The 16,465-nt window shown below is 36.0% G+C and overlaps 1 protein-coding gene across 3 annotated transcripts in view; it reads left to right on the top strand.

Moving 5' to 3' along the window:
- KDM4C (lysine demethylase 4C) overlaps positions 1-16,465 on the top strand; it is a 295,106-nt gene that overhangs the window by 246,369 nt on the left and 32,272 nt on the right. For all 3 annotated transcript variants that reach the window (XM_072358921.1, XM_072358920.1, XM_072358922.1), the window contains exon 18: positions 13,707-13,892. In XM_072358921.1, the coding sequence (XP_072215022.1) occupies positions 13,707-13,892 (186 nt within the window). The remainder of the gene's footprint in view (positions 1-13,706; positions 13,893-16,465) is intronic.

Here is a 16,465-nt window from a genome sequence, read left to right on the forward strand (position 1 = left end):
AACAGTACATTAGAGGTAAAAATTAACCAGGGAACGTCTCTGGAAATGCTCACATCAAGCGTTGTGACCTTAAATGTGTCCTTTCAGAAATACGTTAAACAAAATGAAACATGCTAATGAGTCTCTGGAACTCATTTGCGAACCACTTTGTTAACTCCATCAGCCTATTGTGTGAAGTATTTGATTATAAATCACTGTTACTTATAAAAGATATTAAGCTAAAACATGTGCTCATAGTATAGCTTAGAATTAAAAAACAGTGACAGTAAACAATCTGTACAGCAAAGATGGCCTAAAATAAAAATAATAAAAAAAACCAAACAACATTACAAATATAAAAGAAATCCATCTTTTTGTGCAGCAACTGTTTGTCAGTGAGCACTGCTATTGTGGATGAGACATTGATGTGAGCATGTGAGAAAGCACCCATTTCTTTTGTTCATTCTCAGTGCAGGAGTTAATCAAACTGATACAGCCTAGTCTCAAAAAATTCTCATGAAATAGTTCAGACAGTCGTGACTTCTGGCAGTAGAAATGCAGTGGCAGCAATAGCAGCAGATATTTCCATGCTGTATTAACTATCCCAGAAGCCTCAGCTGTTTTTGTGCAGGGCATTAGCATGATCCCATAGTGCACCCTTTATCACTCCGCAGAAAATTTCAGTAATTTTGTTCAAACCAAATGTTTGCCTGATTGCTGATAGCTAAAACTGTCACTACTTGGTTGTCATTCGTTTTCAGCTCTAGATCACACAGTGCTTTAGGTCCTGTGCCTCCAGGGGAAAACTGCACAGAAGGAAAATAGGATTACTAGTAGTATTTTAAAGAATGAATGTAAATGCATACAGTTTGTAAAAACTAAACATTATGGGAGAGCAGAGTTTTCCTTTTCCTTCTTAATTGTTTTTAGTTTTAGCCTTTCTCATACTTAATGACAACTGTATCTGGAAGCTTAATGTGGTCTTAAAATAATGGTTTCTCTGCACAGCCTTCCTGAAGGCTTACAAACTGCTTGTTAATTACAAGTTAAAAAAAATAAATAAATAAAAAAAATTAAATTAATGAAACAAAAATGAGTATTTGAATGTAGCAGTGAAAGCAGGAGAACATACACTTTGAATTCTAAATATAAAAAAGATTCTGTGCTCATCTTCTTTCTTTTGTTCTGTTACAAATAGTTCTATAAAAAGTTAGAACAGGAATGACTTTCATGTGTCATTTCCTGATGTAGCCTCCTCACTGCTGAAGAGGTTGTTTGAAGTGAGGTTAAAGATGAAAGGTGAGCCATGCTTCTGGAGATTTATTACTGCCTCATTAGTGTGGTAAGAGGAAATGACAGTTATGTAATCCATGGACTTGACTGATCTACAGGATTTGCGGAGTCAGAGGAACTCCCTTAATACGTTTGCTTCCAGTGTTGGGTGTTTTTGTTGTTGCTTTTTTGTTTCTTTTGTGTTTTTTGTTTGTTTGTTTTTGTTTTTTGTTTTTGTTTTGTTTTGTTTTGTTTTTTCCTCTGGAGTGCAGATAAGTATCATTATTGTGATCTCAGCCAATGGACATCTCAGAAGGGAACAAGATTTTGTCCAAGTGATGCTGAACCATGCATACTATATGGGAATATTTGTACAATTTGTGCCCTTGTCGAGCAAAAATCACAGAGGTTTTCCATTCTAAATATGCAGGTGTCTCCATATCACTTTATTACCTACTCTGTACTGTGATACTTCAGCAATTCAAATGCTTTGTGTAGTGCTTTCTTTTTACTGTACTTTACTGTATACAAAAAGTGGAGAATGCATTGGGTAAAAAAATCTTTTGTTTGCTGCCTCACTACCTGCATTAGTGTTCAGAATTTTTTTGAAATCAAGTATGGAACCACTGGTTCATTAAAAACGATATTCAGGAGATAGAGCAAATCCTAGCTTTTGCTTTAAAATGTTATACTTATTCCATTCTAGTAATTTATCAAATGCTTAGGCACATGAATGAAATGTCCAAATCAATGTTCAAAGTTCAAATTAGATTGTTTTTTTAAGAAATGATCTAATTCTGGACCAGTTTTAAAATACCTTTTTGGTGACAGACAAATGTTCAGAAATTCACTGAATAGTTGTCAGGGCTTTATTAGCGAAACTTTTGTTTTTTTTTTCTTTCTGAAATTATTAGCTGTGGCCTTTTGTATGACATGTCTTCAGGTTGAGAGATGTAATTCCTTCCTTGACCAGACTTCTGTAATATACCATTAAGGCACAGTGAAGTATCTTTTAATGGTCCATTAATACAAGAGTTGAATGCACTGTGAAAGGAGAAAGAATGTCTTCCAGAAGTCAAGTTTTGAAAATTGGCATAAGAAGCCAAACTGCATGCTAGTGTTATTATCACAGAAACAAAGAATCATAAAGGTTGGAAAAGACCACTAAGATTATCCAGTCCAATCACAGACCTGTCACCACTGTGCACACTAAACCATGTCCCTAAATGCCATGTCTGCACATTTCTTGAATAACTCCAGGGACAGTGACTTGAACCACTTCCCTGGGTAGACTATTCCAATGCATTACCACTTTCAGAGAAGGAATTTTTGCCTGATATCCAACTTGAACAACTTCTGGCTCAACATAAGGCCACAAACCCCCCACATTGCTATAACCCCCTTTCAGCCAGTTGTGGAGAGTAATAAGGTGTCCCCAGAGCCTTCTCTTTTCCAGACTAAACAATCCCAGATCCCTCAGCTGCTCTTCATAAGGCTTGTGCTCCAGACCCTTCACCAGCTGTGTTGTACTTCTCTGAACATGTGCCAGGGCCTTGATTTCTTCTTGTACTGAGGGGCCATGAACTGTACACAGTACTCAAGGTGCGGCCTCACCGGAGCAGGGACAGTCATCTCTCTTGTCCTTCTGGATACACTGTTTCTGATACAAGCCAGGATACTGTCAACTTACTTGACTAACTGAGTACACTTGATGGCTCATGTTCAGCTAATTGTCAGCTAACAGTGTTTTTCTTCACACAGCTTTCCAGGCACCCTTCCCTAAGCCTGTGGCCATAGTATGGCATAGTTGTGGCCAAAGTGCAGGACCCAGAACATGGTCTTGTAGATCAGTTGACCTCAGCCCATCAATCCAGCCTGTCCACCATAGGGCCTTCCTGACCCCAGGCAGATCAATACTTGGTGTTATTCGCAGACTTACTGAGAGTGCACTCAGTCCCATCATACAGATCATTAACAAAGATACTAAAATAGGCTAGCTCCAGTGCTAACTCTTGAGTCACACCACTAGTGACTATTCACTATCTGTCTTTAACTCCATTCACTGTCACTCTCTGGGCCTGGCTGTCCAGCCAGCTTTACCTGTAACTTGTTAAGTATTGGACCTTTGTACTTTTATTTCTGCTATGGCATTTGGTAGGAAAACAAAACAAAACAAAACAAAACAAAACAAAATAAAATAAAACAAAATAAAATAAAATAAAATAAAATAAAATAAAATAAAATAAAATAAAATAAAATAAAGATAGATAAACAGAGATAGAAGAAAAAGATTAGAAAAGAATATTGCATTAATTACCGTGCAGGAATGAGACCCTCAAGGCTTTGCAATTTAATGAATTATTTGCACAGTGAGAAATGTTATTTTTTGGGAAAAACAAAACAAAACAACAACAACAACAACAAAAATGTTATACAACCAAATGGTAAACACTCTATACTGAAAATTATCTGAAGTGAACTCCCTTAGACTGAATAGAAGTCCAGACTCTGGCCAGGAGAAATGGACTTTATTTGCTTTTTCCTTGGGTAATGTATTTTCACTAGTCTAAGTGTTGCCGTGGGAAAGAGTACATCTTGACCCTTTGTAGCAGTCCTTGCTAAATAGTAACACCAAACAAATCAATTACATGTCCAGCAGAGATGTGAAATGGTACCCAGTGTGGGAAATTTGAAAATGAGAAATGATAAAGATAAATATGTGAGGAAAATCCAACCCCTCTGTAGTTCTAGACATTGTCCTTGAAAATCCGGGTAAAGTGGGAAATGAACTGAATAAATTAAAAATATAAAAAGTAAGCATATGTGTTTTGCTATTCATCAAAATCTATGTTAAATAGTGAAAATAGCTGTACAAAGCATACGCATCTTGTTCTGAAAAGTAAGGCTTCCTATTCATTTCCATGGAAATAACAGCAAAGAGTCCAGTGATACTGTATGATAGAGCAAATTCTCAGCTACACAACGCAATTTTTCAACACAGTCACCATTACATGTGCATTTTCACTAGCGATGAACAAGAGCTTGCATGCTTGTGCATCAGCAGAGGTGACCCACTTTCGCTGTCACTGTTGCCAGTGCTGAAATGCACCACCACTGCCTCACCGTGCTCACATCCATTTTTTCGTCTCCAGAAACGCTCAGTGAGCAGTGATGAATGTCAGTGGATGTCATTTTTTCTGCATGGAGGAATTCAGTGTCACACTTTTGTTTCATGCACACATCCATGTTAGATATCATTTTTTTCATATTGCCCCTCTGCTGCCATCAGTCTCACAACGACAAAATGGAATACTGGCAAAAAGGCTTATCCTCTACTGCCAAACCACCAGCATTCACCTCTGGATGGACCAAGATAATAAAATAGGAAGCATTACATCTGATACAGCTCTTGTGTGTATGTCACTACTTATGTGAGGTAGTTCGCTATTTGGCCTTTTTGGTGAAGGTTGAGCATTGCATCATCTATAATGTGTTGTTCTGTTGCAAGTAACTAAGACATTATTAGGATAATTATGTGTATTATAGTCTGGTTGGATATTAAGAAAAACGTATTTGACATAGTGGTCAGGCACTGGAATGGGCTGCCCAGGGACAAGGTTGAGTCACTGTCCCTGGAGGTATTCAAAGAACATTTAGATGTGGTGAGGGACATGGTTTAATGGGCAAGTATTGGTGGTTGATGAATGGTTGGACTGGATAGTCATAGAGGTCTTTTCCAACCTCAGTGATTCTGTGACTATAGTTATTCAGGTTATGTTTGAACTGCATTTTTTCAGTTTTCTATGTGCTTTTAGAATATATTCTATATTGCAGTAAGTAGACAAGATTTTAAGCTTCCACTAATTAGAGCTGGTACTGTAGTAATTACTAGATTACTGTAGTAATCACAGACTATTGTAATGCTAGCTCATGATTCTAATGTAAAAGCTTTCCATTCCAGCTTGTGCTCAGATGTAGATTTCTGTACATGCCATAGTTAGAGTAAAGCTTCCAGTGTGAACTTCTGCAAATTAGACATTACAGGTAAGACATGTTAGTCCACATGTGATGTTTATTTTTCAGCACTGAACAATCTTTTTAGATAGAGCTACAGAGTGATCTAAACTCACAGCAGATTATTGTGAAAGTGAGGGAGACCTATCACTACATAAGTTTGCCAAAATAATATTATTAGAACCACAGAGAAATACAGGAACAAAATCAATGGTATGATTTGCAGGACATTTCTCTGTCCTTCAGCCATCTCCCTTGCTTTGTCTTGGGCTGCAGTAACAGCTGTAGCAAAGAAGAAACCCTACAATAACTAGGTATTTGATCTATTGCATTGTTTATCTTGGATGCCAATAATGTAATGTATGAGACTTGTGATGAAAATTGTGCTTCACACATGAAATATACCTGTAATCAGTCCTTGGGACATTAAATTTGTGTGCATTTAATGCAGAAATAAAAAAAATAATTTAAAAAAAAAAAAAAAAGGCTTACTTTTGGAAAACTGGAGCTTTAAGCCAAAATATTTCAAATAAATGTTAGTTTAGCTAACATTAACCTTTTTCTTTCTTAAGAGCTTCCATGAAAAAGGGATGTTTTCTAATGAACACAGAATGCATTATGTGTGAAATCTAGATTAATTTAGCTTAACAGTTTATGTAAAAAAGCTGCCATGTATTTCACCTTTCCCCACTTTACTTTTCCTCTATTATTTTCTTCTTTCCTCTTATCCCTCTTCCCCCGTTTTCATTCTATTGTTTCTATTTTTTTTCATTTTCCTTCCTTTCCACCCCCCCTTTTTTTTTGTGTACCTTCTTCCCCCTCCTTTTCCTCCATTACTTTCTCTATTTCTTTGCTTCTTTTTTCCTATAAACATGAAAAATTCTCAGTCTCTTCCCATGTCTCAGCAAGATAAATGAACTAATTTAAAATATTTTCCATGCCTCATCTGTCCACTCCACAAGCTGTCAATGAGCATGGATTGGAAGCTTTCATGCCAATAGTCCACATCGAGCAGTTGTATTATTTTGAAATAAGAATGTTGTTTCCATGGCAAATTCGGAACTCTTGGACTGTGCTGACATCCACATACTTCTGAGTTTATGCAAGAAAGATGGTACTTGATGAGATTTTTTGACACAGAAGGTCATTTGTCTACCTGACCAAGCTAAAATCATCATATTGTTCTTTTGTTTTATGTCTCCTGTGGAAAAGCAATGGGAGGAAACAAAAGATGGGGAAAAAAAACATGTTTAGAACACAATTTCAGTTTTTGTTTCTGCATTCTTTCCAGCTTCGTTTCAGCCATTAATTATATGAATAGTTAATATGTTTAGTTTTAAGAGAGAGTTATTGTTCAGCAAATTTTTGTAATGACTAAAAAATGCATGACATTGCTCACCCTGTCCGCAATGGGGTCAAAGTAGTCTAAATATTTAGTAAGTGATGTTAATGCATGATCTAGAAATGAGGGAAACATAGAAATAACTTAGGTTTCTGAGATACTATGAGCTGATTCATTTTACGTTGTGTCTTTTTTTTAAACTTATTCTTAATACATGTTAGTTTGTCTTTTAAAGAATGTCATAACTTTTCTGTACTGCCTTATCACTTTTGGCTGTTCACAGATGACACTATTTACCAGTGAGGTATAATGTTAACCTCAGTTGTGCTGACAAATAGACTGGCTTTTGGCTGAAGGCTTAATGAATAATCTTTCCTTTATAAGCCGAGCAGTTCCTCAAGGTTTTCAGGACTGAAAAAAAATATACCTTCCTCTGAGACCATGATGCCGACACCTGACATGCATGTTTAAATTTTGTGTATGTTGATCTCTTAAGAGCTGACAACTCAAAAGCCCACATCTGCTCCACCCTGGAGTAGTCCTTTATCCCGTTCTTTTGTTTTGTTTTGTTTTGTTTTGTTTTGTTTTGTTTTGTTTATTATTATTGTTGCTGTTGTTGTCTCTTTTTTTTTTTGATGGAAGTAGCATGGCTCACTTGCTCAAGTTACTGTAGGGATGCCAGGTGGTTCCTACCCAGTGGCATAACCTCACTAAACTGCTATACTTATCCCTCTTTTCTAAGAGCACATTCTGTCCACAGTAGCTTCTCTTTAACAGAAAATGACTTGACAAGCAGCTGTGTCCTCATTCAGCGTGCTTCACAAGCATAATATTTTCCTTCCCAGAGGCAAAGTGCATTCACCTACATAATTGGCCATGACCCCTTCTTGCCCAGAGGACATGTACAGAAGTCCATTCCCATTTTCTAATCTTTTAAGACACAAGACAGCATGTTACTGTCATGCTAGTAGGTAGATGAAACTTTGATATGTGTACTTGTATTGTCATTAGAGGTTTCTGTTTGAACTTGACAAGATTCTCATTTCTGAACGTTTGAACATGCATGTCTTCAATTCTACAGAATTGCTTTTTTAGCTTATTTTGTTTTATAATAGACAAAGCATGTATCCTTTTAGTTTATTGACATCAGCATATAGACTAGCTATCCTAAAAAGATGGAGAATCCATTATATAAGAGATGGCAGTACCTTTATTTTAATAAAGACTTTCTTTGCATTTTTTCATTTCAGTAAATGGCTTGCAGGATATTGCTAAGAATATAATCCTTTCAGTGCCACATCACATTGTTCTAGTTTTAACCGCTCTCTTATTAAAATGTTAAATTCTCTATGTGTGTTCGTATGTATTCACATGAAGCACTATAAAATAAACCATGCAGAGACAGTCATCTCTTGTGCACTGTCTGTAAATAATGACACTACTTTTTAGCACAGTGATTTGCATTAAATGACAATTCATGAGGAGGTGGAGCTTGAAATGGCCGTGTGATTTCTTAAAATAATTTACTCATTGTCTGTTCAAGAATTTTCTGAGTTAGCATGTTCTACGTGTCTTCTATAACTCTTTACTTTGGGCAGTCATGCTCTGCCTCTTTCCAAGCCTGACTAATAGAAAGTCTGTCAGTAGAATTTATCTTAATGGTAATGATCCTGCATGAGGAAAGCTGGAATCATCTTTGCAGAAAAAGACTTGTGGATCATGGTGTATGAGATGTTGAAAATAGATACCTTTGCAGCAGAGATGGCTAAATGCCATTGTGGGCCAGCAGGCCTCAGCAGGTGGTCCACTCGGTCCTTCTGTTTGATGGCTTTGCATTACAAGGAAGATACTAACATTCTAGAGTAAGCCCAGTGGAAGTTCACTGGGGTGTCCCAGGCTGGAGCACAGGACATATAAGGAGAGGCTGAAGAGACAGTCAGTTCAGCCTAAGAAGGAGCTGCCTTTTTGCAGAGATATTAATGCTGAAATAGCATCCTGGAAATAAATACAAAGAGATTACTGCCATAAATATTAAATATAGCATGCTTATGGGTTATGTGGTGAGTAATGCTATGTGGGCAACAGTTCAAACTCTAACTAAGATCTTTCATTTCTTCCTCAAAAGTTTATCTTTTTCTAGTTAAGAAGATTACGTAGACCTTATCATGTATTTTGTAAAATACAAACCTAATCATTAAGTATTCTGTTTCCTGTGATTGTGTTTTAACCTATGGTGCGGGGGCTTTTCTGTTGCAGTCACACAATTTGTGTTTCAGAAGATCTAAGTTTTGTTGGTTTGTTTAATGTTTTAAAAATTCTATGATGTGTGTTTGTCTTTTGTTTCCTATGGAGTGTGATCTATTGGAATTTCAGCAATTTCATTGAAACAATAGATGTATATGTACCTATGCATACTTCTGGTAATTCAAGATCAAGGAGGAAATGTTTGGATTGGATACCAGGGGGAAGTTCTTTACAGAGAGAGTGGTGAGGTGCTGGAACTGAGAGGCTGTGGATGCTCCATAGCTGGAGATGTTCAAAGCCAGGTTGGATGGGGCCCTGGGCAGCCTGGTCTAGTACCAGGTCAGCAGCCCTCCCTGTGGCAAGGGGGTTAGAGACTGGTGGTCCCTGAGATCCCTTCCAACCCTAACCATGATATGATTCTGTGATTCTATGATTAAATCCCTTACCAGCTCTTAAAACTTTATATTAAAGCAGTATGTATATTTGCTGTAATTTCATGATCTTTTCCTGCCTCATTCAAAACCAAACATAATTTCAAAGTCATAACTGGCAAGTTCACTCATTCGGAGTGGAACAAAAACTACATTATTTCAAAGGTATTAGAAAATAATTGTTTCTTATTGATGCTACATGATGTCATGTTCTCTCCTCCTGGAAAGTATAATTAAAACAATTTCACCTATATTTAGATATTGTTTATCATTATTTTGGAATGGCCCACAATTTAGGCATGCTGAGCAGTAGGAAATTACAAACAATTTCTTTCAGTCATTGTTTTATTCTTTCCCATAAGATGCTGCTTTTATGTTTGAAATACCAGAAGGATGCAAAATGGTCTCTGGACTCTTTTCTATCAGCTTTCTTGGTGTTACGTAATTGTCTGTGAGAGTGTTGAATAAAGAAGTGGAGAAGATGATGAATGATCTAAAAAACTGTTTTGCTTTACACATTCTGATTCTAAACTCTGTCAGTTTCATAGCTGTAGTATTCAGCATGGTTTAAATTAATCAGGGATAAAAGGAAAGATAAAAAGAAAAAGCAGTGAGCTTGCTTCCACAGAAACACACTGTGCTCTCAGGCAAAATTAAGTGCTGACTTTGTGTTCTGAAAGATGGTTGTGAAGAAAACTTGCTTGCTAGTCATAGAATCATAGAGCTTCCTTACATATATCATTCTTCTTGCAAAGGTATAGAAATACTTTGGCTAGAAATAAAACTCCAGATTGTTTCCTAAAATCCAGTCCTGCTCTTTTGCCACAACCATCAGATTGTACTTTCATAAATCCTTGCTTCAGAAAGCAGTGTTACTGTGCTTAATTCATGATCTTGTTAGGGACTGGATATATATATATATACATATTTGGTAAACACTGGTCTATTCAAGAGGAGTAATATCAGATTGTTTATGTAAGAATGCATAAAAATCATTATGAAAGCTATCAACAGTCTGTCTTCAGCAAAACACTGTCATCTAGTTTTCTCAGAATGAGTTCTTTAAAATCCATTTTGTTTATATATTTGCAACCTGTTAATATTAAAGAGCTGTTCCATGATTATGAAATCCATTTAGACTGAATATTTTTCACTTTGGGAGCAAAAAGAGGTCATTTCACCATCTAGAAAATTACAGTGCATTGTTCTGTCCTATATTCTTAATCTCCAGTTATATAAACAATTTTATTTATTCCCCAATTCATTTTGCATCTGGATCTCTGATTAAGATTGAAGCCACTTCCTTCACTGTCTCTGCTTTGCAGTAATATCTAGGAAGCATTAACTCAAAATGACATTCTTGTTAGCTATCTAGAATGTTGAATTTACTTGATCTGGTAGGGACTCATTGTAGTTTTAAGCTAGTGGAGAACTATCAGTTGGATATGTTGTACATAGGTTTATTTAACAAATGTGTACGTGTCAAGCTTTTTAATTTCAGAAGTAGAAAGCTTGCCTATCTAAATACGAGGGTAACTCAGACAGAAAGGCATTAAGATTCTATCCTCTGCAAGACTGATTAAAGATCAGCTCCATTCTAAGTAATACTTTGAAACTTTGAAACGTCAGACTTCAGACGAAGGCAGAGAATGAGGCTGAAACCTCCATCTTTACAACTGTTGATTCCTTCTCTCAGAATTTTGATGTCTTTTCCAGTGGTTGCATCATATCTCTTCTTTTTTCTTGATTATATTTTTTAAACGAAGCAGAACAAAGCATTTGTATCACTTTCTTTGGTCATGAAAGACTATACTAAATATAAAAACGTGTCAGCATGGGAACAAAAGATGAAAAAGTGTGTTTGAATTCATATTCAGGCAAGCTCCAAGCGAGAGGGTAAGAAATACATTCTTACCATAGAAATACCATTCTAAGAAACGGTGCCTGATACAGTAGTGCAGCTTATGGAATTGCTGGTATACGTGCCTTTTATTTGTACATATCTGTGCTCTTCCAAATTCATGTGTAGGCCTGAGACACACGGTAAAGCTAATGTACATCCACGTCATTACTTTCACTGCCGTACGATGGACAGAGCACTTACAAGTAACAAGAGATGTTTCACTGTTTATCAGACTTGATTGTTCTTGTACTTACTGAAAGAAGACAGTAATTCTGATTTTTTTTAATTTTTTTTTTTTCTTTTTTAATGTGGAGAATAAACTAGCAGCTGCATCATAATATTTGTGTATTTGGTTCCTTACACAAGTGCAGGAGTCTATCGCATCCTGAAGTAGCATACTTCCCTAAGTTACTGCTCATTTTCCTTCTCAATGCTGGTTTCAATTCATCATTTCTTCATTCTCTGTATTTTGTTTGATGTGCATTTTTTTTTTTTTCCAGTCAAAGAAAAAATTAGTTTTTATAATGCATTTCTTACTTCACTCTCATTGCTATATTGGTTAAGCTGACTTGTGAATTTGTGTAAAGAAGTAAAATGAGCCATGTATTTTTATGATATTAAAGTATAATAGATTTCAGATCTGTTTTCATTCTGGAATTCCTATTCTGCTGAGTTCTGAATACATACCTACAAAAAATTCTTCAATCTCCTTCAGGAAACTCTTGCTTTATGTATCTGACAATGTCTTCACGCACATGAGTACATAAACTCCATGTGTTATCAGCATAATCAGTTAGTCTCTGGGACGTTTATTTGGATGCTGAAGTCATCTTACTAGTCTTTCAGACCTAGTGCTGATGCTGATCAGGACTGTTCAGATAACAGTGGGCAAAACTTTTAACTAGATGTCAAATACTGCTCTTGTTTCTTCTTGTGCAAAGCCATTCATGCTCTTGGCTTTCAGGGCTTGGCTGTAGAGGCAGAATTTGAAAGTATTTTTTCTGTTCAGAATGATGCATGAACTAGAACATTGCATGACTGATGAACTTGACAGGTCTAGAGCTTACAGAAATAATAATATCAATCACCAAGTGCCAGAAGCCATTGAAATAAAGAAGTGCTAACTCATACAGTAAAACTTCTGCAGATTTCTTAAGAATATAGAAATTGATAACCAATAAAACAAAATTATCTAGTAACTTGGAAAGAAGAAATTGGTGTGGGTTAAAATGAAATGCTTTAAATTATTGATTATACAGTAGAAAATAAAATTATTTTTAATCCTGTTCCCAGAGTAGGCAGACAAAATCAGTGTCTAACAAATACAGAACGCATGGAAGGAATCCGTAAACTAACAGTATGCTTTCAAGTTATTATATTCACTATTTCTGTGTCAAGTAGAGGTTTTTTTACTGTATTCTGGAATAATTTTAGGATGTTCAATCGCTAACATTGTTTTGTTAGCCACAATGAGAGTTGTCAGAAGGTAATTCACATATGCAGTATCACACAGTTTCCTGTAGATGTTACCAAAGTAATTACTTGATTTAGCATGTTTGTTAGTATATTCTGGTGGCAAGACATTGGCCTTTTCTTTTTTAATAGCATGGTGGGCTATTTTCCCAAATTTACTTTATCTCAGATGCAGCCTTTTATTTGTTTCGTATGGGTGGCTTACTGACTAAAAGCTTGAGGCAGAGCCAGTAAGAAATCGGAATCAACGGCATTAGTGACAATATTTTGATGTAGGTTCCATTCTGGGAGAAGGAATAAATGTGATATTCTTGGCACTAGTAATGATTTTGACATAACGTTTTTATAAATGAAATGGGGAATTATGGCCTAGATAATTACCCGCATATTAAAATACATGACCAATAAAAGCCAGACTGGAAAAAATGAAAAGGGACATGAGAACAGCCTTCAGCTATGGAATTATGTGAAGGCATGAGATAAATAATACGTTTATGACTGTAACATATTATCTGAGGAGATGGTAGAAACCATTGCACAAGCATGTTGGATTAACAATCTTCCAAGGTCTGTCCATACATGTACTTATTCCAGCTTCAGAGTAGGGGGCTAAGTTAAATGGTATCTGAAAATCCTGTCTCACCCTGATTTTCTGTGGGAATGCTCTCTTTATTTTTGAATATTGCTCTTACACTGTGCAGAATTATATAAAGGCTTTTCAGTTTACCTACTATAAGAGGTGCAGGTTAATTTCAGAGTGGTGTATGGAATTTGAAATTAAACTTCTATAAGGCTATTTATCAGTTTTCTTACTGTAGAATCAAAGCAGATTGTGTTTACATAAAAATAAATAAAAACACTACATATTAATCATCATATTATAAAGTTACCTTCAAGTTCATAGAAGTATATTCTTATGCTATTCACATTATGAGGTACAAAATGTAACCAGTGAAGCATAAATAATTTTTCAGTCCTTCCGATGCTTGCAGTTGCCAGTGGAATTGTGATAGTATGGTAAATATTCTCTTTTATTTTGCTTCTACAGAAATGTATTTTCTGCAGACAGAGAGTTAAGAAAATCTCCGGTGCCTGCATTCAGTGTTCTTATGGACACTGTCCAGCCTCCTTCCATGTGACCTGTGCCCATGCTGCAGGTGTGCTGATGGAGCCTGATGACTGGCCGTATGTTGTCTACATCACTTGTTTCAGGCACAAGATCAACCAAAATGTGGTAAGGAATTTGTTAATGATATGTTGAAAATCAGAATTTCAAAGCTAAAGTATATTTTCAGAGAAAAGAAAGAAGAGATCCACATAATGTATAATGGCTCCATCTAACATATTTCCACACATAAGAAAAGTATTGCATCTTGAAGGTTTTTTTCTCATTATGTTACCTGGTAGAAGAAATACTCGATAAGCTAAGAACATTTTTGTGTTATACTCATTGTTGAACATGTTGTTTTGACAGCAGAATGAGTGTCTGAGTTCTCTGTTTTGTTAGTGTGGAATGTATTGAAAATACCCAGACGACAATATCTTTCAAATACTCACAGATATTGAGTGATGTAGTGTATATGTAAGTTCTTTGTGCCACAGCCAAACAATGCCATGCAAATACCTAATTATTATTTCATTTGGAAAAGCAACAGTGATGTGTCATGAAAATTCATATTATTTCTGTATCTTTTTATTTCTAGCCTATGCTGAGAAGGACCTTTTGTATTTTAGATGAGACACAAGAAGAATTAATTATTACTGTCTCATAGGTTCAGTATCTTTCATCTTCATGAATTACTACTTATTTCAGTTGAGAGGAATCTCACAATGTATCTTGGGCTTTTAAAAGTGTATTTTCTTTCCCAACAAACTAGAAGAACTTAATGTGGTAACACTGAGGAAATAAAGCACTGGACAAGGTGAAAATTCTCAAGTTTCATACTCTTTATTTTAATATGTATTTAATCTCCTTTATACGTGAAAATTGAAGTAATCCCAGTTAATGCATGTATTTCATGCATTTCTTTCAAGAGACTGTCAGTGAATCTTTGATCTTAACAACAAGACTACTGGATAGTAAGATCTCCTTTTAAGAAGTATAATAAAATGCCTCCCAACTAGAGCGATGAGCCAGTCCTGGGTTTCAGTCTGCTGCTAGTTCATAAAAAGGCAATGAATCGTGTGGCCCTGTTTAAAATTTCCCCATAAATATTATGTGTTAAAAAACTTTTTGTTTTCCAAAAAAGTAGGCATACAAAACCATCATACTTTGCATGGCTGTTATGTCTTCATACATTTTTTATGAAAACAAGTTCAGTTTATAATATAAGAAAACTGCAACCTCTGTCTGTACCAGTAACTTAAAGACCTTAACTTGTTAAGAAAATGTTACTCACTAGCTGAATATTACTGGGCCAAAGCATGGCCAGTAAGAATACAGCTATTCTTCCTAAATGTTTTATTACATTTCTTTTCAGATACACTAGCATTACTCCAGATAGTGAGATATTCATCAGTAGCTGGGAAGTCATTCCTTGATCAAATAAATTTTCCTGCAGTATGCTTTCTTTCATATCCACTTCATATGATTGTTGTGGCTACTGCTTTAGCCCCTTAGATTTTCAAATTTCCTGTAATGTATCTACCTATTATACTGGGAGACCCCTTATTCTCCCCAGAAACGGCACGTTATTTTCTTCACCTGTTCTTTTTTATGATACTAAAGTGAGCTGAAGTTATGGATTATTCCTTCTGTGTTTGTATAGTGCCAAAACTAATGGTAAATATATCCTAAACAGACTTTTCTTTCTTTTCTTTTTCCTGGTACTCTATATCCATGATAGTTTGTAATAAAAATGCCTACAAAACATTAATGAAAAACATGTAGATCATTTAAGCAGAATTTATACTGTCTGTGTAATATAAATTATTACCAACTTCAGCGCTGTCATTTGACTTTTAGCATGTGCTTTCCCTAGAGAGGAAGAAAAACCTTTTAAATAGATACTATCTTGAAAGCTTAGAAATTTACTGCATACTTGTCCCATCCAACACAATAGTAATAAAGTGAGAGGGATACCCCCCAGATTCTTAGTGATTTTCATTACCTGTATTTGGTAGTGTCAAAAAGAAAAGAACATGAATAAACAAGATTTTGTGTAGCTGTTTTAAAGTATTTTTTGTGAATGATATTCAAAGGTGGTTGGAATGAAACTGAACTCACCTTTTTGAAAACAGGTCTGCAGTTTTATTTTCTCTTGGCTCAAATGAACATCAGATGTACAGAAGAGAAGGAAAAATAGCATGTGGTTTTTAGTTTGTTTTTCCTCAAACCTGAGATTGGAAGGACCAAACATTTTATTATCAGAGTTTTTCTGTGATCATCTTCAGTTAGCTGTGAATGCTGTGGGTTGAGCCTGGCTGGCTGCTTGCTGCCCACCACACTGCTCTCACCTCAACTCCACACCAGGACAAGGTGAAGAAATAGGATGAAACAGCTCACAGGTTGAGATAAGGGCAGGGAGATTGCTCACCAATTACTGACACAAGCTAAACAGACTTAGCTTGGGGAAGATTAATTTAAGTTACTGCCAGTTACTGACAGTGAAGCAGTGAGAACTAAAAGCAAACTAAATGCACTTTCCCTCCATCCACGCTCTTCTTCCTTACCTGCCGAGCAGTGTGGAGGAATGAGGGATAGAGGCTGTGGTCAGTCCATAGCACTGTGTCTCTGCTGCTCCTCCACAGTCACACACTGCTGCTGATCCTTGTGAGGTCCCTCTCACAGGGTGCCATCCTTCCTGC

Source organism: Excalfactoria chinensis, chromosome Z (genome assembly GCF_039878825.1).
Source record: "Excalfactoria chinensis isolate bCotChi1 chromosome Z, bCotChi1.hap2, whole genome shotgun sequence".
NCBI lineage: Eukaryota > Metazoa > Chordata > Aves > Galliformes > Phasianidae > Excalfactoria > Excalfactoria chinensis.